The 23670-nt window shown below is 35.9% G+C and overlaps 1 protein-coding gene across 5 annotated transcripts in view; it reads left to right on the top strand.

Annotated features, from left to right (window-relative positions):
- The window catches only part of SCN8A (sodium voltage-gated channel alpha subunit 8), a 214281-nt gene that overhangs the window by 46870 nt on the left and 143741 nt on the right, over positions 1–23670 (top strand). For 4 of the 5 annotated variants that reach the window (XM_074270347.1, XM_074270345.1, XM_074270346.1 and 1 more), the window contains exon 2: positions 16890–17223. In XM_074270347.1, the coding sequence (XP_074126448.1) occupies positions 16948–17223 (276 nt within the window). In that variant the 5' untranslated portion in view covers positions 16890–16947. Of the gene's footprint in view, positions 1–16889; positions 17224–23670 lie in introns of those variants that run through there. The other variant, XM_074270349.1, reaches the window with a different exon arrangement.

The raw sequence follows: 23670 nt of genomic DNA, 5'->3' as shown, positions 1-23670 counted from the left end.
ACACTCTCAGGGGCTGCCATTGCACTCTAGGACAGGATCGCTGCTGGGCTGGGGGAGTACCCCACATCCTTCCTTCCCTTACATGAAGGCACCCACTGTCACTTATATTGCTGCTGCCACTGGTTCACAGGAGAGAAAGTGGAAGGCTCAGTCCTACTTCAGTTGGTGAACCTGAAAATCATTTTTACTTCTTAAAAAAAATTGTGCAAATTCAACAAAAAACCATTTGACAGCATTTTTTGATGTTGAGGGCATGGTTCATATGGAAGTAGAGCACATTCATATCTGTTTTTATCTGCTCAGTGCGCACTAATCTTCCTAGGACAATGAGGGTGCTTCCGCATTTGTGGCCAATACTGCTCAGAGCATCACCACAAGACTGAGACCTTTGGCTCTCCCTTGCTTCTGCCTCATTTTTACAGACTTCCTCGAGTCCATTCTGATTCAGTCATATCAAGGATGCTGAATGTCATAGCCCAGTCCATCTGGTCCTTTGGCTTTGAGATGGGAACAAAATATAACAATCCAAACACTTAACCATTAACAAACAGAAGATTGTGCAGCTAGAACAGGAAATGGATAACCAACAAAAATACAATATTGATTTGTTGGAACACAGCATAGCTTCCTCTGTGGCTGCCTTTGCTGGTCTGCTAGTCAGAAGCCTGCAGGAGGAGCTTCTTCTGACTTCTTAGCTATTAGCTTAGGTACTTAGGCCACCAGAAAGTTTCATTACCCCGAACATTCTTCTTTTGAACCACTTAATTCTCTAGTTTGATTTCAGGATTATCCTCCTTGGCCCACATATGTTTCCTGCCTCCCACTGTGACTTACTGATTTTTGGCCACTTGGACTTCTGGGGAAAGGGGAAAGAGCAACACATGGTATTGTCCCTGTGCAAGTCCTGATGCTATATCTGCTTTATCATTAGCTGCCTCTTTTATTGGAAGAACTGGTCAAAAGATTGATTCCTGGTTCTGGTTTCTCATTTAGATTTCAGGGAGTTTCTCAGGATCTAACTTTGGGATACCTTGTTAATAAACATCAGATAAAATAAATTCAGCTAAAAGTCTGTTTCAGACTTTATATGTGTATAGATATGGTTATATAAAGCCATTAATAGTGAGAACATAAATTAACTTTTAAATTTTACTATGTATAACAGTGGTATAGAGTACTAGAAAAACAGTTGAATAACATTAGGTAAGCTAATTTTTGTGTGTCTCAGATAATTTCTTTGGCCTTATCTATTAAGTTATAGGTTAGTTTAAATGTGGTTGGTGGAGGGAATTTCTGCACTGGAAGTTCCACACATTGAATAAAAGAGCAGCTCCTTATCTAAAGTTGGGTGTATTTCACTGATGATCACTAATTGGTTTAAATAAAATTCACCACTTATTTATTTGGATATAGTCCAGCCTGTCAGTAACCTTCCTGATATGGGTACTCAGAATCGATGACAATAATCCAGATATCATCTGACAAGGACAGATTATTACAGAAGGACTAAAATGCTTTCTTGTTCTGCACACTATGGTTCCTAATGCCTAAAATTGCATAGGTTTTTTTGGACTACCACGACACATTGTTAACTTATATTGTATTCATATTGACTTATGAAGTTCATTGGAACTGTTAAGTATTTAAAAAAAAACATATTTAGTAATGCCTTGTTCATTCTATCTGTTTAATAGATTTTTGGAACTTTGCTTTAGAATTTTACACTTAGGTCTTTTGTCCTTCAAATATCTGTGAGGATGAATATGTCATCCATCAATTCAGATTTTCAAACTTTCTGTGACTCATTAGAGGTCTTTAGATTATAGAAGTACTGCCCATTACCAAGCTTGGAATTTAGATTACATCTTGAATTTTATCTTTTTTTTTTTTTTTTTTTTTTTTTACAGGAAACATCTATTTATTTATTTATAGATTTTTTTAAAATTAATTTTATAATTATAACATTTTTTGACAGTACATATGCATAGGTAATTTTTTTTTACAACATAAATTTTATCTTATTAGACCTGGCAAGATGTTTTGGATTCCGATTCTGCCATACAATATATGTTAATTAGTTATCTCCTCAAGTTTTTCTAATCTGCAAATCTGATGCATATATTTTTACCCAAGTTTTGAATAAAAAATAAAACAGGGCCAGTTATAAAGATTTGTAAGGCTGTTTCTTCCCCTTGGAACTCATTGATAGCTTCAACTTATTTTGACTCTCCTGACATAATTTCACAGGCTCCTGCCATCTTTTTGGATCACTTCTTTACCACCTGTCCTTGCTGCTGTCTTCCCTATCAGACACCTTCAAAATCTTCATTGATTAATGAGTTCCCTGTGTTAGCTACATCAGTCTCTTTAGATGTTGGCTCCCTTTTCTTTTTGATTGGAACAGTTTGTTTTTGTGTTGATGAGATTTCATTTCTAGATTTCCATCCCAATTTGAATTCACTTGCTTCAGAGAATTTTTGTCTAGGGAAGTCCTGAATTTTAACTCTTTGAAATCTACTTTTTATAAGATGGAATGGTCACTTCTCTCCAAGGTTTTTGTTATTTATAACTAGGTAATCAGCTTTTCCTTGGTGGTATAGATCTAGACTAGCATCCCCTTTGTTACTTTGTCAATATTTTTTCCCCCTCTCTTGAGTCCTGTGATAGCCAAGAGCAAGCATTAGTTCTGTTTCAAGCTCTAAGGAAAAAAAAGGAAATTGAGCCAGATATCAATGACTCTTCTTGTAAATAATGTGCTGAGGACAAGAGGTTTGGTATCCTATCCTTGTCTGAGTCCTTGAGGTGAGAAGTCTGCTGAGTGCTGGCCTGGATCCAGGACATTAACAACTTTGTCCTGTCCCAAAGAGGTTCCTTTGAACCTCTCCCAGGTTCTTCCTGTGAATCAGGGCAAACTAGCAGTAGATTCAAGGGCATTAGTTTGATAGGGAAAGAGGTAGCTAGGCAAACTACTTATGATCCACAAAGATATGGCTGTGGCCAACCTACTTATGACTTACTCAGTCATTCTTCTCATACAACCTTCTGAAGGAGCCATTGAGTTTTAGTGGGAGCAATATTTCAAAGAAGGTGGGAGGATATTGGCTTTATGCTGTTGCATAAATAGAAAAGTAAAATTTGGATTATTGAACAGCAATCATCATGTATACCAATAGTATACTAATAGCTAGTATGTAATACCTACAAAAAAGCACTTTACAGCTATCTCATTTGATCTTTACAACAACCCTGGGAGGTAAAGGGTATTATATCCTCTTTTTAAAGATGAGGAAACTGAGGCAGACAGGAGAAAATGACTTGCCTATGGTCACTTATCTAGTATCTAAGATCAAATTTTAGCTCAGTGTTCCCTCTCCTGTATTACCTAACTGCCATAAGTAGCAGAATGATTATGTTATTACATCTTGGAGACCCTCTTCAAGCAATATTTTGTGACTTTGAAACAACAATGGAGGAAATGTGTGCTAGTATTAATCTGAGATTGGGAGCTAATAATGTTAAAGGGTAGGAAGAAAAAAGTTCTGAAATGATGCAAAGTATACTTAAGACAAGATTCATGTCCTCTAAGAGTTTGCAATCTAGGTGGGAAGATAAGGGCTAGGAAACAAATAACATTCCAAGGCAGTATATAATTAAGTGCCAAAATGAACATCACAGGCAATCAACTCCATAGGAATGCATAAAAAGGAGAGATTCGTGTGGGCTGGAGTTGTCATGGAATCTGTGGAGGCCATGGGACATAAGCCAAACATTGGAGGATGGAGAGATAGAGAGCTAGCAAGTGAATTCCAGACCAGCAGGACATTTGAGCAAAATGATTGTATTACATTCAGGAGACTGACACGCTGGACCAGAGAATTCATTGGGGAGAGTTCTGCGATATGTCTGAGTAATTAGATAAGGTTAGAATTAGGCTTTATCTGAAAGGCAAAAGGGATGTATTGGATGTTTAAATATCCAGAACTGAATATTTAAAAAATAATATCTTAGGTAGACTAAACTGGTAGGATGTATAGGATGAATTAAAGGCAGGAAAGAGATTGGAGCTAGAAAGCATTCTGTACATGGATATAGAATGCAGTAGATTTGGGTTTGCAATGAATTCACTAATAGGCACTAGCAGATTTGGGTTTGTCTAGAACAGTGCCCTACACATATTAGGCATTTCATAAATACAAAGTGAATTGAAAATAAAATTAGTACACAATACAAACCTTAACTCAGCCAGATTTCTTGGAAGTGTGGGTCATTGGTCATAAGGTAAGTGAGAAAATGTATATGTCATCTTAATTTTATTAATAGAAAAACAATGCAAGTACAATAGATTGTGAATCGATAGTTTAACCTTCATAAAAGTCATAACTTTGGAGCCAAGAGGAGGTTTGATCCAACCCTCCAATTTGATAGATGAGAAATCTAAGACCAAGATAAGTTAAATAACTTTCCAAAAGTGAGAGAACTGTAATTAGTAAGAGAGCTGAACCTGGAACCCAAATCTGCTAGTGCCTATTAGTGAATTCATTGCAAAGAGCTAATTCTAATTCTCAAGGAGCTCATAGTAGGGGAGTATGTCAGAAAAGCAAATTACTATAAGAAAAATTTTGCAAAAGTTGGTGATCATATGAGAGAAGTATATGCAAACAGGAAGGATTGGAGAAAAAGTCTTGTAATTCTTGCTAAATGCTATGGTCATTCCTTAGTCCTCTTCCTTCCCAGTGGTCCTCAAACTTTTTAAATAGAGGGCCAGTTCACTATCCCTCAGACTGTTGGAGGGCCAGACTACAATAAAAATAAAACCTCACACTCTGTCTCTGCCCCTCAGCCCATTTGCTATAACCCAGCAGGCCACATAAACGTCCTCAGCCCAGCATCTGGCCTGGGGGCTGTAGTTTGAGAACCCCTATTCTAGACTGTGGTACAGCATTTGACATTGATGAGCATGCCATCTTCTGAATATATATTTTCCTTCCTGGGTTTTGGTAGACTCTTCTCTTTCTGGGTTCCCCTGGGGTAGAGTGAAAAAAATTGCTGGACTTATCTGAAGAATCTTGGCTGGGCAGTTCCAATGATCTTGTGATGATGAGACCAACCAAACTCAGAGAGAGGACTGTGGAAACTGTGTGGATCACAACATAGCATTTTCACTTCTTTTGTTGTTGTTGTTTGCTTGAATTTTATTTTCTTTCTCATTTTTTTCCTTTTTGATTTATTTTTCTTGTGCAGCAAGATAATTGTATAAATATGTGTGTCTATATTGGATTTACATATATTTTGCCATGTTTAACATATATTGGATTACTCACTATCTAGGGGAAGGAGTGGGGAGAAGAGGGGAAATTGAAACACAAGATTTTGCAAGGGTCAATGTTGAAAAAAAAAAAAAGAAAAAAAAGAATCTTGGCTGGAATCCCAGTCATGCCATTTGCTACTTGGGTGATTTTAGGTACATTATATTATCTTTTTTGTCATCAGTTTCCTCATCTGTAAAGTATTCAGTAAACCTCAGGATCCTGCCTGTGGAGGATAAGGGCTTCAAGGATTGAACTATGTAGATTCCAAGATCCTTGCCAGAATCAATGTTCTTTCTATCTGCTGTTCCACTCAGTCTCCTTTGGCTCATTAACTGAAGGAAAAGCAATATCCTTCAGATCCCTGGCCCCTCATATTCATCACTGAGAGGAGCAAGCCCTCTGTAGGATGGACCTGCTATCTTTGTTAACCACTACCCTGCCCAAGGGCCCCAGAAATAGCAGTGATCTATCCAGACCACTAGCCCTATGAAGCCATCATCCAGGGGAATCTTCTTATGGAGAAGCAGAGAATATCCTTTCCATTTTCCATTGTTAGGGAGAACTAAGCCAGCCAGGCTTCCTGAGGAAGAGAGAAGAGGTAGCACGTGTCAGCCGAAGCCTGACTGCTTCCCCACAGATTTGGATGGAGATATTCCAGGACCCTGACACCAAAGGAATAACAGTGCCTCTTCCTAAGCACTGACCCAACTGCCATCATCCAGGGAACTAGCTCTTGTAGAGCTGAGCTAGATTGAGTTAACTTATTTCATTTCACTTTTTGCTTTATTGCTGCCATCACATTTATTTTGAAATATAATCACCATCACTTTCTCTTGTAACAGAGATTAGAAAAGACAAAGAAAAAAAGTTTAGCAAACCCAGCTTGATGCATCTACCCCCTTTTTAACATTTTACTTGGAACATTTTATACCAGGTTTTCTTTTCTCTGTATCATCTTGTTGATCTTAACAGTTCTTATAGCTTCAGTTATCTTTTTATGCATATGATTCTCAAATACATGCATATACACATACCCACACCCACAGTAAATAGCCCTAATTTGTCTTCTAAGAATCATCTTTTCTAGCTGAATATCCCTTATATATCACAGAACAGAACATGTCTATACCATACCTAATCTCTTCTTCTCACATCTACTCCTTTCCCTAACTTACCTGTTTTTTGGAAAAAGGATCAACATCTTTTGACTTACCCAGAATCAGTCTCAGAGTCAAGCTCAGCTCTTTGCTCTCATTCATCCTCTATGTGATCCATTGACTATTGATTCTATGCCCATATTTCTCACATCCATTACTTTTTCTTCCTTTCCATGGTTAGCACTCTAGATGAGTATCTCATTGATTCTTGGCTGGATTATGATAAAAGCCTTCATTCACACAGGTATACCTTCACTCAGATATACCTGAGACCTTGATTTGCTTAAAAATTTACATAGACACATTCTTCAGGTCTGAATTTTGAGAGCTATGGTATTTTCATTTTGTTTTCATTACTTTTGAAATCTTGAAATTTCAAATTTGAAATATTAGGAACTTGACAAACACTAACAACCCCAAATTTCCTAGTTCAAAGATGAACAGAAAGAGAACTGCATAGTAAGCCAGAAACCTCTGCTATTCACTGCTTGAATTTTTGAATGTATATTTTAAATTTAACATGGTAGTTCCAACAATGTCTTTATTTCATTTTGACGGTCTTTCTGCCTACTTTATATTTTTTATATTGATTCATTGGTATTTTAAAAAGTATTGGCACTATCCAGCTCTTTCCCTTAAATGCCTTCCCTTTTAACAAAGTTATATTTTTAATAACACACACACACACACACACATATATTAGTTGTGTCTTTAAGATGTATATGTGTATATATGTAGAGATTCATATCTATATCTATCTATTAATCTATATCTATCTCTCATTCTATCTGGGTTGTCACCTCTCTGCCAAAAGCCAGGATCACTAATCTTCTGGAGGTATGGATTGGTCATTGAGTGTTTCACAGTTGTTTCCCTTTATATTATTGTAGCCATGGAATAAATTGTTTTCATGTTTCTGTTCAGTTCACCCAACATCAGTTCATATGATTTCTGCCAGGTTTTTCTGAATTCTCTTTTTTTTATTGTTTAAAATGGCACAATAATATTCCATTGCATTTAGATACCAATTGGTGAATACCCTTTATTTCCAGTTTTTGCTACAATAAAAAGTCCTGCTATACATGTTTTCATGTGTAAGGGTCCTTTTCTTCTCTCTTTTATCTCTTTACAATATAAGCCTAGTAGTAATATCTGTCAAAAGGTGTGCACAGTTTATGGATATTGGAGTATAGTTCTAAATTGATTTCCAGAATGGTTGGACAACTTCATAACTCCATCAACAATACTTAAGTGTTGCCCATTCTCTTATCTCTTTTCCAACAATGATTTTACCTTTTTTTATCTTTGCCAATCTGATGGTCTGTGGTAAATTCTCAGAGTTGCATTTCTTTAAGTTGATTGAGACCACTTTTTTTCACACTATTGCTGATTGATTGCCATTCTTCTTCTAAGAACTGCCTGTTCATATACTTTGATCATTTAGTTATTGGGGAATGAGTTGCATTCTTAAATGTTTTTACCAAATCCCTGTATGTCTTTGATATTAGAGAAACTTACTACCAAGGTTCTCTCCCTCCCTTCCTCCTCCCCCCCCTCCCGCCCCATTCACTGTTTCTTTTCTACTTCAAAAAACACTGGTTTGATTTTGGGAGTTGTTTTTTGTTTTTTGGGGGTTTTTTTGTTTTTTAAATGCAAAAGCCTTTCCATTTAATGTCATTAAATTTTTTTTTAAATCTCCTATTATCATCTCTGGTGCCATGTTTGTTCTTCTTGCTATAGTTATGGAATTTAACTCCAATTCTACTCTTATAATTTGTTTATGATATGGCCTTTTATACATGGGATATATAGCCCTCCATTCAGAGCTTAGGTTAATATGTAGTTTGAAATGTCAAACTAAAACTGATTTCTGCTTGACTGCTTTCTAACTTTTTGAATAGTTTTTACTGAATAATAAATTCTTATCCCAGTAGATGGAATTCTTGTGTTTATCGACTGCCAAGCTCCTATATTTGATAGCTTCTGAGTTTTGTTTATCTAAACTGTTTGACTGAGGAACTTTTTAAAATTTCTAATCAGTTTCAAATAGTGTGGATTATTGCCTTGTCGCATAATTTGTAATCTGGTACTTCTAAATCTTATTTATTCCCACTCATTTTTTCCTTTGAGATTTGTGATCTTTTGTTCCTTTAGATGAATCTTGCTGTTTGTTGTTTGAATAGTAAGGCATTGAATCTATAAATTAATTTGGTAGTATTGTCATAGCAATATGAACAAGGCCTCCAAATTGCCCTGGAATTAAATGCCACTTCCTCTAGTTGACATTTAATGGTTCACATCCTAATCTAGCTCTAGTGTAACTTTAGGCTTTTTACATATCATTTCACTTTATGTCCTTTTTCTTTTAGCCAAGGTGACCTAATTGCAGCCCCTCATTCACAACATTCCTTCTACTATCTTTGGGCTGTGCTCCAGGCTTGGAATGCCTTTCCTCCTCGCCTTCACAAGTTAGATTTTTTTTTTTTTTCTTTTTTTCTTTTTTCTGCTGAGGCAGTTGGGGTTAATTGACTTGCCCAGAGTCACACAGCTAGGAAGTGTTAAGTGTCTGAGATCAGATTTGAACTCAGATCCTCTTGACTTCAGGGCTGGAGCTCTCTATTCACTATGCTACTTAGCTGCCCCCAAGTTATGTTTTCTAATTCAATTCATGGTTCAACTCAAGGATTGTATCTTACAAGAAACATTCCCTTCAGTTCTCTCCAAAACTGAGCCTTATCTTTACTTTTTATATCTCTTAACTATCTTTGACATATTTATTCCCCCCCCCCTTAGTATAATGGTAGCTCTTTGATGGTAGAGAGTATAATAAATGCCAAATAAATTTTGCTTGAACTAACCTGAAAAATGTGGCATTTGGTTAAAGAATCTTGCTTGACATTTCTTAAATACCCACTTTGTCAAAGCACAGTGCCTTTGTTTTTGGTAGTCAACAAAAACAACAAAACAAAAAGATAGTGACAAAAGTCACCAAAAATTGGGACTTCAAAATGTCTTGTGTTGAAAACACGAAAGGATTCTCTCTGAGTAGTAGAATACTATTTAGAGTAATATTCTCTAAGCATAAACATGCTTGGATTTCAAATAATATGAATTAATATAATATGTTTCTGAAGGCTTGTACCTAAAATGTGGAGTAAAGGATTTCACACACATACACACACCATGGAATTTGTATGAAGGAGAGAGAATTCTGTTTGGTGGGAGAGTAGAATATGTGAAAGTATGAGAGAAAGATGGTGAGAGACTGAATATTGATATATATATCTCAATCAGTTTAGTTAAGAAGTGTTTGGTATTTGAGAGTTTTGAGCACAACCAGATCTGCATAGAAGCAAGATTTATCAACTAATGGTATAAAGGACAGATTGGAGTGGGGAAAGTAGAGATGAAAAGATGGCTTAGAAGGTTGTGTGAAACTCAATGTGATCACAACTAGTCTGTCTGAATCTGATAGGTGACTCATCATTCAGGCCTAATGCTTCATAGTACACAAGCACGTTGTCTCTGAAGCTCCATCCTCCTCTATGCTCACCCTGGGGCTCTGACATGGATAGACAGATGGTGTACTTAGATTCAGAGTCATAAGGCATGGTGTCAAGTTCACATTTATCCATTTAAGGGCTTTGTAGCATTGAGCAAGCTGTTGAACTTCTCTGTGCCTTAGTTTCCTAGAAATGGCAAGTGAGAATGACAATTTTTGACCTGCCTATCTCACAGGGTTGCTTAAATGTGGTAACAAATTAATGTACATAAAGTTTTTATGGAGAAGCTACATGGTACAGTAGATGGATTGCCGGACCAGAGTTAGGAAGACCTGAGTTTAAATCTGGTACTTAGCTGTGTGATTTTGGGCAAATCACTTCACTCTGCCTCAGTTTTCCCTCTGTAAAATGTGTCAGAGGAGGAAGTGAAAAACCATTCCATTGCCTTTGCCAAGAAAACCCCAAGTGGGGTCCTAAAGAATGACTGAACAAAATTCTTTTTAATCATAAAGTACTATACAAATCCCTCAGCTGCTAGGGAGTCTAACCCTCCTCCCCCCACCATTTACCTGTATTTAGATTGTATGTTTATTTATGTACAGGGCAAATTATTTAACCTCTTTCTGCCTGAATTTTCTCATCTGTAAAATGAGAAACAATAATAACAGCTACCTCCCAGAGTACTTGTGAGGACAAAATGAGATAATACTTGTGAAGAACTTGGTAAACCTTAAATTGCTGTATAAATACTAGCTATCATCATAATTGCGATGGTGGCAGTTGTTAGCATGTATAAAAAAGCTCTGTAGCATAGTGTTGAGAGAACAGGCCCCACAACCAAAATGATCCAGTTCCCATTCTGCTGTCATCATTGTCCATCCTTTGTTGACATCATGGGTGGTGACTGGACTTGGGGTGTGAATGGCAGACTAGTACGGCTGTCAGCCTCTCCCTGAGTCATTGAAGTCTCATTGTTCTCCTACATGACACTCCATGTATTTGCTGTTTCCCAAATTCACTCAGGAAACCAGAAGATATCAAGGTTAAAAGGGACCTCAGAGGCCAGATCTGATGTACATAAAAGCTTTTAGCACAATGCCTGGCACATAGTGGATACTTAATAAATGTTTGTTCCCTTCCCCTGAACCGAAGAAATCCCTCTGCAATATACCTGACCAGGAGGTACCCGAGCTTTGCCTGAAGATTCCCCACATCTGTTATGAACTGACTCTATGACCTTGAACAAATCACAATTCTCAGTGCTGTAGGCAATTCTCTAAGACTATAGTCCTCCAACCCCGGAGTTCCCAATTTGAATGAAATTGCACAGCCAATCTATGTACATATTGTGTCTGACAGAATTATAAACTCCTTGGAGGCAAGAACTGTGTCAGTTTTATCTTTGTATCCCCAGCTGGCTCATAGTAGGCATTTAATAGATTCTTGTTGGTTGACAAATAAAGCTAATAGTATTGAATTTTTCAGGATTGGATTTCAGGTCCTGTCATTCCAAGTTTGGTTCTTTCTTTTACACCATTTTGATCTCAGACATTTACCCATTTTTCTAAGTAATTTAGGATTATTGGATAGGCTCAATCATATATTTGAACTTGGGAATTGGTTGAGTATGAGAGGATTACCTTTGCATAATCTCCTTAGAAGATGATTGAAATTTGAGATCTATTTGAGTTCCTACTACCTTTTTAGTATTTCTTCCCCAAGTCTTCAATCATTTGTGTCTCTCAAATCTATTGAAAGGAGGCTTCCAGAAACTCAGTGCACTAGAAAGAGCTCCTAGTTCTAGAAATTCTGTGCCACAGACATATTTCATAATATCAGACTTAAAAAAAACCCAAAAGATACCAAAATTCCTCCAAACAAATGGAAGCTCACCACAAAAACAACAAACGTAGAACCACAGGTTTTTTTGTTTTGTTTTGTTTTGTTTTTGTTTTTTTCTTTCTTTCTGGGGAGTTGTCTTTATTCTTTCATTCATTCATCACGTATTTATTCAGAACCTGCTCTATGAAGAGCATTGTGCTAACAGCTAGAGAAGAGACAAAGATTAAGTGATATGTAACTCCATTTAAGGATGTAATAGCCTAGGATGGGGATCTGACACATAAGCAAACAACTAGAATGTGTTCTTAAGAAGGAGAGGTACCAAGTACTGTAAGGTGAGTAATATGGCTGTGTGGTCTTGGGGAAGTCGCATAATCTTTCTGCATCTCAGTTTTCTCATCTTTAAAATGAAGGAGATCTTCAAGACCTATTCTAGTTGTGTCTGAGAGGGGAATGATCATTATTGTCTGAATATGTGTGTTGGGGAGTTGGGGGTCAGGGATGGCTTCATGGAGGAGGTATAAAGGGGGAATAGAATTTCATCAGACAGAAGTTGTGGGGAGTAGGGAAAGAAGAAATCTTCAGACTTTAATTTACTATTCTTGCTTGTGCTTATACATGCTCACTGAATTTAATTTTGAAGAGATTGATTGAGTATTGCTTTCCCTCAGGATCAGAGAGCTTAAGATGGAAGGAATCCCAGGGCCTTCTAGTTTTTTTCTTTTTGTTTTGTTTTGCAGATTAAAAGGATGAGTCATAGGGAAATCAAATGGTTTGCCCAAGATGTCAGAGACAGAACATGGTAGATGTAGGATTGGATTTCAGGTCCTGTCATTCCAAGTTTGGTTCTTTCTTTTACACCATTTTGATCTCAGACGTTTACCCATTTTTCTAAGTAATTTAGGATTATTGGATAGGCTCAATCATATATTTGAATGGAGAGTGGGCTTTTTAAGGATGTTAAGAAATTAATATTCTATTATGTATTCATTTTTACTTTGCTTTTTAGATGAAGATTTTCACTTATCAATTTCTTGTCTCTTTCTCCCATGGTTTTTTAAAGTTCTTTTTGAAGCTTTCATTGAAATTGCTCCAAAAGATTACTGCTAATTTCTATCTGTGTGATCTTGGAGACATCATTTTCCCTCCTGTGTGCCTCAGTTCCTCACTTGTAAAATGAAGGGATTGGACTAATGGACCAATTGATTCAATTGAGATGTGTTCTAACTTGATAAAGTTATCAGGGCTTAGCAGTTTGTTTAGCAGAGTTTAGCAGTTAAGTGTGGTGGGATAACTTGATTGATTGGCTTAATGGACTCACACACTTACATAATAATGTAATATTACATAATATGGGCAAGTTGACATTTTTCCCAAGACAAAAAACTAAAATATGAAATAGCTCTTTCTTATACTTTTATTTCTTAAACATTTTTTGTTATACCCCTATGGACTACTCTAATCTGGTAGCTCCCCTTTAGAGCTATTCTTAATGCCCATCCGTCGACTGCACGGCTAGGCCACACTTACCCATCTTCGGGCACCAACCCGGATCCCATAGAGACAGATCACCAGGAGGTAGGGGTGAAGCGAAAGAGAACTTTATTCTTAGATAACACATATTTATACCCCCCTGATGATATGGGGGAAGGGGGAGGTCCTCTAGGAACCTGGCATAATGGGATTGGCCCGAGGAGAAGGAGGGAGGCGTGCTAGGTTTTGAGAGCACTAAGGAGGGAGGTGTGGTACCTGGAATCAGACACCGCCTCTTGGGGCTGTGCCCCACCTCCACCTAGGACTCGCCTGGGACTCAGAACCTTTCATCCCTCAGGTCCTCCCACACACCTTGAACTGCATTCCTTGCTTCTAGAGGCTTTTTAACCCTTACAATTTTTTATGTCCTATGTCCTGAGGGGTTCATTGCCTTTTTTGAAACTAGATCTTGGAAAGAATGATAATTCAAGATTGAATGAATCAACTGTGTGTCAGTTTTGGATGAATTTAAGGAATGACTGATCATAAAGTCTTCTTTGTATTTTCTGCATAATGATATAGAATGACTTTTGGGGAAATGGAATTCCAAGAAAGGAAGGGGGTCTTGCTTACAGAAGTTCTGAAAAACTAATCATTCTCCACTTTCTGGATCATATGTGCCTTTACTGTTTAGAATAAACATACTTTATGAGCTAGAAACTTTTGCCCTTTCTATGTAATTCCCATCGGAAAGTTAGTTGATTACAGTAATTAGTGATTGGGTCTGTGACTTCATTGGCAGAAGGAACTTTCCTCTACCGATGCAAGTTAGCATTTTTTTGACAATTTATAAATCTTTAGCTCTCTTAGATGTTTTATGACTCATCCAGGGTCACATAGCTACTGTTTCAGAGGTATATCTTGAAGCCAGATTTTCCTGACTTCTAAAGGCCAGTTCTCTATCCACCAAAGACCAGCTACCTCTCAAAAAAGAAATACTAGTAATTCAAGTGACTCTAGTTCCTTGACACCTGTGATTATTTGTTTTTTTTCTCCTTTTATGCACACATTTTATTGGCAATTTCTGTTGAAGTATTGGCTTTTTTTTCTTTCACTTCCTCCCCCTCTCTTATTTATACTTCATAAAGTTCATTTGTTCCTTTCTATTTGATTTTGATTAAATTCATGCATCATTTGGTCCACTGAAGAAAGGAGCTTGTTATTAGTTTTCTTTGCTCCCCAATAGTATTTTATTTTTCTAGTTATATGTAAAGATAGTTTTCAGCATTCATTTTTGTGTGATTTAGAGTTCCAAATTTTTTCTCCCTCCCATCCCTTACCTCCTTCCTCCCCAAGACAGTAAGTAAATCTGATATAGATTATTGCTATTAGCTTTCCAGTGCTAGCTTTGTAAACAAAATCCATATGGACCTTGTTCTGCTAGACTTCAACCTATGCTAAATAGTTGGTGGATATAGTGCATACTGTGATACAAAACTGATTTTGAAGGGAATTTAAATCCTTCAACTAGAATTTTCTTATTTTTTTTAGTGAGTAGTTAAGATTTCATCAAGTACTACTCATCTCTAGCTAGTTCTTTGATTATACTGTGATTTAAAAGGGAATATAGGAAGGGAGTGAAAAGAAGGGAATAAGCATTTATATAGCACATATAATAGGCCAAGCACTGTGCTGTGTTTTTCCTTTTTGTTGTTTTTAAACCAGTACCTCATTTGACCACAACAACTCTAAGAGATTGAGCTGTTATTGTTTTCATTTTACAAATGAACAAACTGAAGGAAACAGATAAGTGACTTACACAGGGTCATACAGCTAGTAAGTTCTGAAACTGATTTGAACTCAGGCCTTCTTCACTCCAGGCCTAAAGTGGCCTACTGCAGCACCACCTATCTCAAAAACAGAAAGTTTTATTGATGGCTTTTCCCTCTAAATCATAAGAATTTTATTCTGCCCTTTCAGACTGAGTCATCTCTTGCAACATCTCCAAAGTAGTTAAGCAAATCTCATACAGTAATGAGATAATGTATGTACAATATTTACATAATATACCTATACAATATTTTGTCCTTGTCATCCTTTACCTCTCTTTCATGAGGGAGGAGATAAATTTTATTGTCTGTTCTCTATTCCTTCATTGCTTTTTGATTATTTGGAATTTAACTTCTTGTTAGTTATCTTTACCTTTATATTATTGTAGTTATTGTATATATTGTTCTCTTGCTTCTGATTTTTTTTCACTCTGTTCCTTAGAGAATTCACATAATTTTCTAAATCCCTCATGAGCTTCAGTTTTACTACATAATAATGTTCCATTACTTTCCTCAATCAATTCCCTAGTTCTTTGCTGCTACAAAGAGTGCCATGGTTTTTGTCTATATCTTTGTTTTCATCTTTTACTTTGTTGATTATATGCCAAACAGTGGGATTGTTGGGTCAAACAGAATGGACAGTTTGTAGTGATATTTCCTGAATGATTCCAAAGTATATTTCAAAATGGTTGAACTTGTTCATAACTACACCCACAGTAGGCGTCAGCCTCCCCCTCGGCATTGATTGTTTCTGCTTTTCGTCAGCTCTGATAAATTTGCTTGTTGTGAGATGAAAGCTGAGTTGTTTTAATTTGCTGTTTTCTTTATTATTAATGATTTGGACTATTTCACTTATAATTTTCAATTATTTTGAAAATTGTTCATAGCTTTTGATCTTTTGTGAATTGAATATTAACGGTTGGTATTATTTATCTTGATTTTTTTTTCTTAATCATCTTTAAAGGATAGTTACATAAGTATCACAGTTCTGGACATTGATATTACATTTGTCTCAAAGTTTTAAAGGATGGCTCAAATTCCATAGATTAGAAGAAAAGGTTCAGAACCATCGTGTATGCTGAGATTATCATTCATTCCTTCCATCTTTTTTTATGTGTATGAGACAGGTCTTCTTGCTTAGGGATGCTTGACAAGAGCCCTATGTGCAGGAATTCCTAGATTCATATATACCCATTGTAGATAAATTCATCGTAGTTACATTCCAAATGAGCAAGTTTCCTCTTACTCTTTTTGGTTTGTCATTTGTTAAGAAAACAGAAAATAATAACATATTTTCATCATATGGATGCCTCAGGACCATGTTAAGGGTAGGAGATTGACTTAACATTTCACAACTAATAAGTGTAGAGTTTCAGAAATAAAGCCCAAAGGTGGTATTGTTATCCCTTCCACATCTTGACTTTCCCCATTGTGGTTTTGCTCTATCATAAGTTGGCATAAGAAAGCTCAGAAATGCCTAAAACATGTATTTTATAATATCAACCCAAATAAAAAATTCAAACATCTTCTCTCCTATGAAGGGAAGGTTAAAAATTTATGCAGATTTTTCAGATGATGGGGCTTTTAATAATTAAAAGTTTTGATCAAATACTATTCCCAATAATTGCCACACATTAATGGAAGAGAAAAGTAACTGATGTTGCTGGGACTTAAGATACCACTTCCAGGTTGCAAAGGAATGTAAGTTGAGAATAAGATGGCCTTCTTTCAATTCAGTGATTTATTCATGCTGTCTGTCTTCCTGTTTCTTTTCAGAGTTGACCTGTCCTGAATGCAATATAACTAACAAACAAAGCTGCTGCAGGATGAGAAGATGGCAGCTCGGCTGCTTGCACCACCAGGCCCTGATAGTTTCAAGCCTTTCACCCCTGAGTCCCTGGCTAACATCGAGAAGCGAATTGCGGAGGACAAGATCAAGAAGCCACCAAAGCAGGATGGTAGCCACCGGGATGATGACGAGGACAGCAAGCCCAAGCCAAACAGTGACTTGGAAGCAGGAAAGAGTCTGCCTTTCATCTACGGGGACATCCCACAAGGCCTTGTTGCTGTGCCGCTGGAGGACTTTGACCCGTACTATTTGACACAGAAAGTGAGTTGGAGGAAGAGAAACCTTGGACACCCATTTCTGGGTTGGAGATAGGACTAACAGGTGGAGGGGCATGGGAATGGGAAAGCATCTGAACCTCTCTGCCTCAGGTTGGAAAAGATGGGAAAGCATTTTTTTTCTCCTGGTTCTTATGTAGGTGATAGATACTTGGAAGGGAAATGGTTATTTTCTCAGAGTCATCCTGGCTTCATGAAAAATAGATCTTGCCAAACTAGCCTGATTTTCTCTTTCAATACAATTACTAAACGAGTAGATAAGAGAATGAAAGTTTATCGATGTTTTAGCAAAGTTTTTGGTAAGGTATGTCACATTGTTCTTGTGAAGAAAGTCCACACTAGTCCTGTGGACTAGACAATAAACCTAATTAGATGGATTCAGAATGGACTCAGCTGTAGTAGTTATTAGTCAGCAGGGCAGGAGGTCTCCAGTAGAGAGACACCAGGAATCTGAGTGTGCTTGATATATTAAATTAACACCTCTGGGCTGTTTAATATGTTTTTTATTAATGACTTGGATAAAGAAATAGATGGCACATTTATCAAGTTTTCTGATTTTACAAAGTTGGGAGGGACAGTTTAGAGCACTGAATTGGATCAGTTTAAGTGAAATTCAATAGGGATAAATGTAAAATCTTACTCCTGAGTACAAGAAATTGATTTAGTACTTACTCTCCAGAGTTTATTAAAACCTCCAGATCTTTTCTAGAGCCATACCTCCCCCCTTATATTTATGACCCCTCTTACATTTAAGAAAACAAATTGTTTTAAATGTAATATAAAAACTCACTATATAAAGGAACCATAGTATAAAATGTTGGGCTGCATTGAGAAACATAGCTCTCAGGAATTGCAGGTACCAGTCTGACTGTCCTCTGCCCTTATCACATCTATCTGGAGTAATATGTTTAATTCTGGTTACCACAGCATATTGATCATTTGAAAAATATCCAGAGGAGACTAACCTAGATGATCAAAAGCCTTGAGTCTTTATCATAAGATTTAATTGAAGGAGGTAGGCATGTTTAGTCTGAAGAAAAGAAGGCTCAGAGCTGGCTTGTGAAAGAGGGTTTTGGCATGTTCTCTTTGGATATAAAATTCAGAACCGGGAAAAACCTTGATTTAGGCTTGAAGTCAGGACAGACTTCTTAATGATTAGAGCTGTTCAGAAATGTATTGTCTCAGAAAGTGGTGGGCTTCTCCTTCTTGAAAGACTTCAAATAGCGATTAAATTTCTAATTCTCAAGTAGCCATTGAGTCCCTTCCAACTCCTTAGATTCTTTGATTCTCATTTTTTACAAACTTTGAATTTGGGTTGTGGATATGAAAGATGCCTTCGAGTTTTAGTGCAAAAAAGTTCTGTGACGATAAGATGTGAAGATTTTCATTTTGATAATTTTTGTCAGATTGTTCTTTCTGCCTGACAATTTTTAAAAATATTTTTCTCAATAGTATTTTATTTTTCCAATTACATGTAAAGATAGTTTTTGACATTCATTTTTATAAGATTTTGAGTTCCAATTTTTTTCCCTCCTTCACCTTCCCTTTCCTTTCCCCAAGTCATAGGTTATACATATACAATTGTTTTAAACATATTTCCATATTTGTCCTGTTGTGAAAGAAAAATCAGAACAAAAGAGGGAAAATAATGAAAAAGAAAAAGCAAACAAAAAGAAAAAGGTGAAAATAATATGCTTTAATTCACATTCAGTCTCCATAATCTCCTCTAGTTGCAGATGGCATCTTCCATCCTAAATCCATTGGAGTCATCTTTCTGCCTGACATTTTATTTAGAATATCTGTCTCATTCACTCTGTCTTTTTTTTCTCCTTTCTCTCTCCCCATTTCTCTTTTTTTTCTCTCTCTCTCCTTTTCCCTTTCCCTTTCTCTCTCTTCCTTTTATCTTCCTCTCTCTTTCCCTTTTTTTCTCCCACTTCCTCTCCTTTCTCTCTTCTTCTGTTTCTGTGTCTGTCTCTCTGTGTCTGTTTCTCCCCCCTCTTCCTCTCTTCTAGTCTGTCTTTCTCACCATTTCTGTCTCTCTTTTTCAGTTTTTAGGATTTATAAAGTTCTGATGCAAGTAAATGTACAATTGTTTGAGTTTTTTAAGATGAGGACTCAGTTTTAGCAGTAGAATGACATCACTTCTTTTTTTTTTTTTTTTTTTTTACATTTTTTGCAAATCTCTTTAATTTCTACCTCAATAGAATTCAACTGGTTTCTCATATCTGCTTGTGCACTCAATCTGGTTTTGATATGTGTATCAGTTGAATAATTTTTTATTTTTCAATAGTATTTTATGTTTCTAAACACACATGAAAATTTTTTGTAAAACTTTGTGTTCCAAATTTTTCTCTCTCCCTCCCTTACCTCCCCCTTCCCCAAGACAGCAAACAATCTAATATAGGTTAAATAACACACAGAATTTTAGACTTCTGGGGATTGTAATAGCATCTACCTTCCAAGGTTATTGTGAGGATCAAATGAGATATTTGAAAAAACAAAACAAAACAAAAAAACCCACTTTAGCACAGTGTCTGGTACACAATTGGTGCTACATGAGTGCTTATTCTCTTACCTTCTACTCACTTGTAAAATCCTTTCTCATACATGAAAAATATTAAAATATTAATAGCTATAATCCAGCTTTCCTTTATGTACCATTTCACTTTTTTTTTTTTTTTTTTTTTTTTTTTTTAACCTGCTGCTGCTTTCAGTTTGCATCACATTAGTGGTGTGTCTGGGCAGTGGTGATTGTTAAATGGTGCCAGGGAGTGTGGACGTTGGAATCCCTGATCAGTTTCACTTGTTGGCTGGGGGAAGTCAACTTCCCCCAGTTCAATGCTGGCAGAGTTGTGCCATGGAGTTAGTTTTGTATATTTGGCTTCTACTTTATGCCTTGTCATCACTTTGAAAAATGTCTTCACAGTTCATCAACCCATTATAGTTTCAAGCCAAGGCTTTTCACTGTTTTTGTTTTAAAGAAATCTTTATGCATTCTGAAACTTCAATTTCAAATTTTATTGATCCCATGTATCATGTTTTTCTTTCCTTCCAGTTTGGCTGTCATCTGTCTAGAAAAACAGGGAAATAACTTAATCCCCCAGTCATAGAATCATAAGGTTAGAAAATATTTATGTAAGATTTCCAGGCCCAAACTTTACTTGATGAGCCTCATCCTTCTCTCAGAGAAAGAAAGAACTCTTTTCTCCTTTCCTCCTAAATATTCAGTCTCACCTGCTACTTTGGCTCTGTGATTCTCTCAATGTAAGCCATGTCTTAAGAGTACTTTGGCTTGGTTAGAATCCTTGTTAGCCATATTAGTGAACTAAAATTACCATCTTTAAATTTGATTTTCTTGTGTTTCCCCTTTTGTTTTTATAATGTAGCTCAAATTTTATCAATGTACAAACATTTTCTCTAAGCTTGCCTTTCACATAGTAATCTTGATTGATTTTTCCTTGATTTTTAAAATAAAAAAATGCTTTCCAATCAACAATTTAAATTTTATTCAGTTAGCTGTTTGCTTGGGTAATTGAAATTCCTTCAAGAAAACTTTCTGATTTCTGTTTATGAATAACCCCTGCAATTTGTGAATCTTAATCACTTCAATAATAAGAGAATCAAAGAAAATAATAAGCTAAATTATTATATAATTTATATATAGCTAATAATAAAGTTTTATGAAATTAAAAGCTATTAATAATAGTAACAACAACAACACTAGTAACTAGCATTTACATAGTGCTTTTCTCTTCCTCAGATGAGAAAAATGAGGCATAAAGAGATTTGTGACTTGCCTAGTTTCACATAGGTAGTAAATATCTGAAGCTCTATTTGAATGCAGTACTTCTTGACTCCCAAGTCCAATGCTTTAATAAAGGCCATCCCTAAGTGCCTCATTTCAGTTTAACCCAGAGACTTTTTGCCTGCTCCTGTCCTGTTTCCTAAATTTAGTAATTGGTATATGCATCTTTTTTAATCACAAAGGTGTTATCAGATATTAGTGTAATATACAAATAATCTAAATTACATTAAATTGAGAACAGTTTTATAATTTACATTTTCAGTAGATTTATTCCCAAGTTCCTTTAGGTAGGGAACTTCTCTAGTACATTTAAAATATTTTTGTTTACAACTTTATATTTTATTGTCTCTTTATGTGGAGAAGTATTTCTTTATGTCATGTGGTGTCTTTTTTGTGGTATCTCTATGCTATGGTATCTCTTTATGTCTGAGTCAGTAGCAGGTAAGTTCTGGCAAACCCTCTGAAGCTGGGAAGCTTCATCAAGTGAACTGAAAATCAGTTCTTGAAAGGCCAGTTAGTTAAGTTAGGAGAAGCTCATCACCAGATTGACTGTCAAGTGATATGTTTTCCAGATATATCTACTCATTAAGACTACTAACGTGGTGAAAGAATGCCATCATAAATGAGAGAAATAGGCATGTAGATCTTTGAAGTATTTGAAGTATGTGATAATATTTTAATTTATAACAGGGATTCTTTTTTATTTTACTGATATCTTTTTTTTTTCTCAACAGTATTTTATTTTTCCAATTACATGTAAAAATAGCATTCATTTTTGTGAGATTTTTAATTCCAAATTTTTTTCTCCCCTCCTCTCTTACTCCCCCCAAATTAAGTTATACATGTACAGTCATTTTAAACATATTTCCATATTAGTCACGTGGGAAAGAAAAATCAAAACAAAAAGAAAAAACCACAAGAAAGAAAAACAACCCCCCCCAAAAAAGTGAAAATAGTATGCTTTGATCCATATTCAGTCTCCATAGTAGTATTTTCCCTCCCAAGTGTAGTGAAAGTGGATCACTGCATTGGTGAGAAGAGCTAAGTCTATTATAGCAACAGGGCTTCTTAACCTAAGATCCATGGTCACCAATAATTCTGTGGATAGCTCTTAGGAGGCTCTGAATCTTGGATGGGGGGAAGGCCATCTTTATTTTTGACTAGCATTGATATTAATCTTGTATGCATTTAAAAACATTATCCTGAGAAGGGATCCTTCCTTAAACTGCCAAAGGGCCTCATTATACACAAAAGGTTAAGAATGCCCAATTTGCTTTTTTTTGGAGGGAAGGAATTTTCTATTACATAAAATGAAGGATACTTTTGTATATTTAGAGGTATATTTATATATAATATGTATTTACTTATGTGTGTTTATATATAACTAATAATAAAGTTTTATGAAACTAAAAGCTAATAATAGTAACAACAACACTAGTAACTAGCATTTACATAGTGCTTTTCTCTTCCTTACAACTATAGATGAGAAAAATGAGGCATAAAGAGATTTATCATACATACCTACTTCATTCTACCTATCCATTCTTTAATCCCCTTTTCTTTTCTCCTCTCCAATTTTCTCCCATCAGCTCTTATCTTTTTACTTTTATAGCTTGTCAGAAGAATATGCAATCAAGAAAATTGAACCACTTTTTGATTTCTGTTTCTGAATAACTCCTGCAATTTGTTAAGTCTTTGGATTTTTTCTCTGAAAAAAAAAAAAAGTGGAGGAATCTTAATGATTAAGATTGAACAGGTATTGAACAGATAGCCTGAAAATCTTATTGCTAGAAGAATACTATTCAAGTTATCTGCAGAAACATGGGCTCCCAATCAGAGCTCTGTAATAGCTTTGGACTAGAGAATTGTGATTTTTGGAAGTGGAAGGGACAAGAGAGGTTATCTATTTTGCAGTTAGGAAAACTGGAATCTAGAGAGTTTAAGTAACTTTCTCAAGATCACACAAGAGAAAAATTTTTATTAGGTAGACTTGTGTATATATGTGGATACAGGAGACTTCCTCTCTCCTTTCCCTCTCATCCCCAATTTACATCTCCTCCTTTCCTGCTTTCCAAATCCAGGTATTCTAACTCCAAATCTTTCTACTATGCTAATCAAGCTGAAATTTACACAAAGTATGATAAAACCTACCATCTTTCTAGGTGTAATCAACATAGATTTATCATAAGATTTTTCTTCCTCTAGTTGCAAACCTTGGGACTTTTCATCTTCCTCTGCAACATTTAACTGTTATTTGAAACACAAATTCAATTGATCTCAAAATCTGTCTGTTTTCTGCCATCTGAGATTTTAATTATGAGTAGGAGTTGTTTTTCCAATAAGAAAATCTTTACAAGAACCCTGATATTGATTATAGAAGGAAAATGCATTGGTTTGAGGTGTTTTCTCTGCATTAAATTGACCAATCTGTTGCATAGGTAGATGAAACTTTAATGTTCATTGATAGCAGGGGAAGAATTCACTACCTAGTGCTTGCTCCAGATTGCTGTAAATCACTTACCATGGGTTATTCTTCTCTAAAGGATGATTTCTCTTTCCAATAAAGAAATGGAAAAAAAAGTGCCTTAGAGCTCTTTGAGTAGTTGAAGAGAATAACATATTTTTCTT

The sequence above is a fragment of the Sminthopsis crassicaudata genome, chromosome 5, assembly GCF_048593235.1.
Source record: "Sminthopsis crassicaudata isolate SCR6 chromosome 5, ASM4859323v1, whole genome shotgun sequence".
In the NCBI taxonomy this organism is placed as follows: domain Eukaryota; kingdom Metazoa; phylum Chordata; class Mammalia; order Dasyuromorphia; family Dasyuridae; genus Sminthopsis; species Sminthopsis crassicaudata.
The sequence above is the reverse complement of the archived record's forward strand: the minus strand, read 5'-3'. Positions and strand labels throughout refer to the sequence as shown.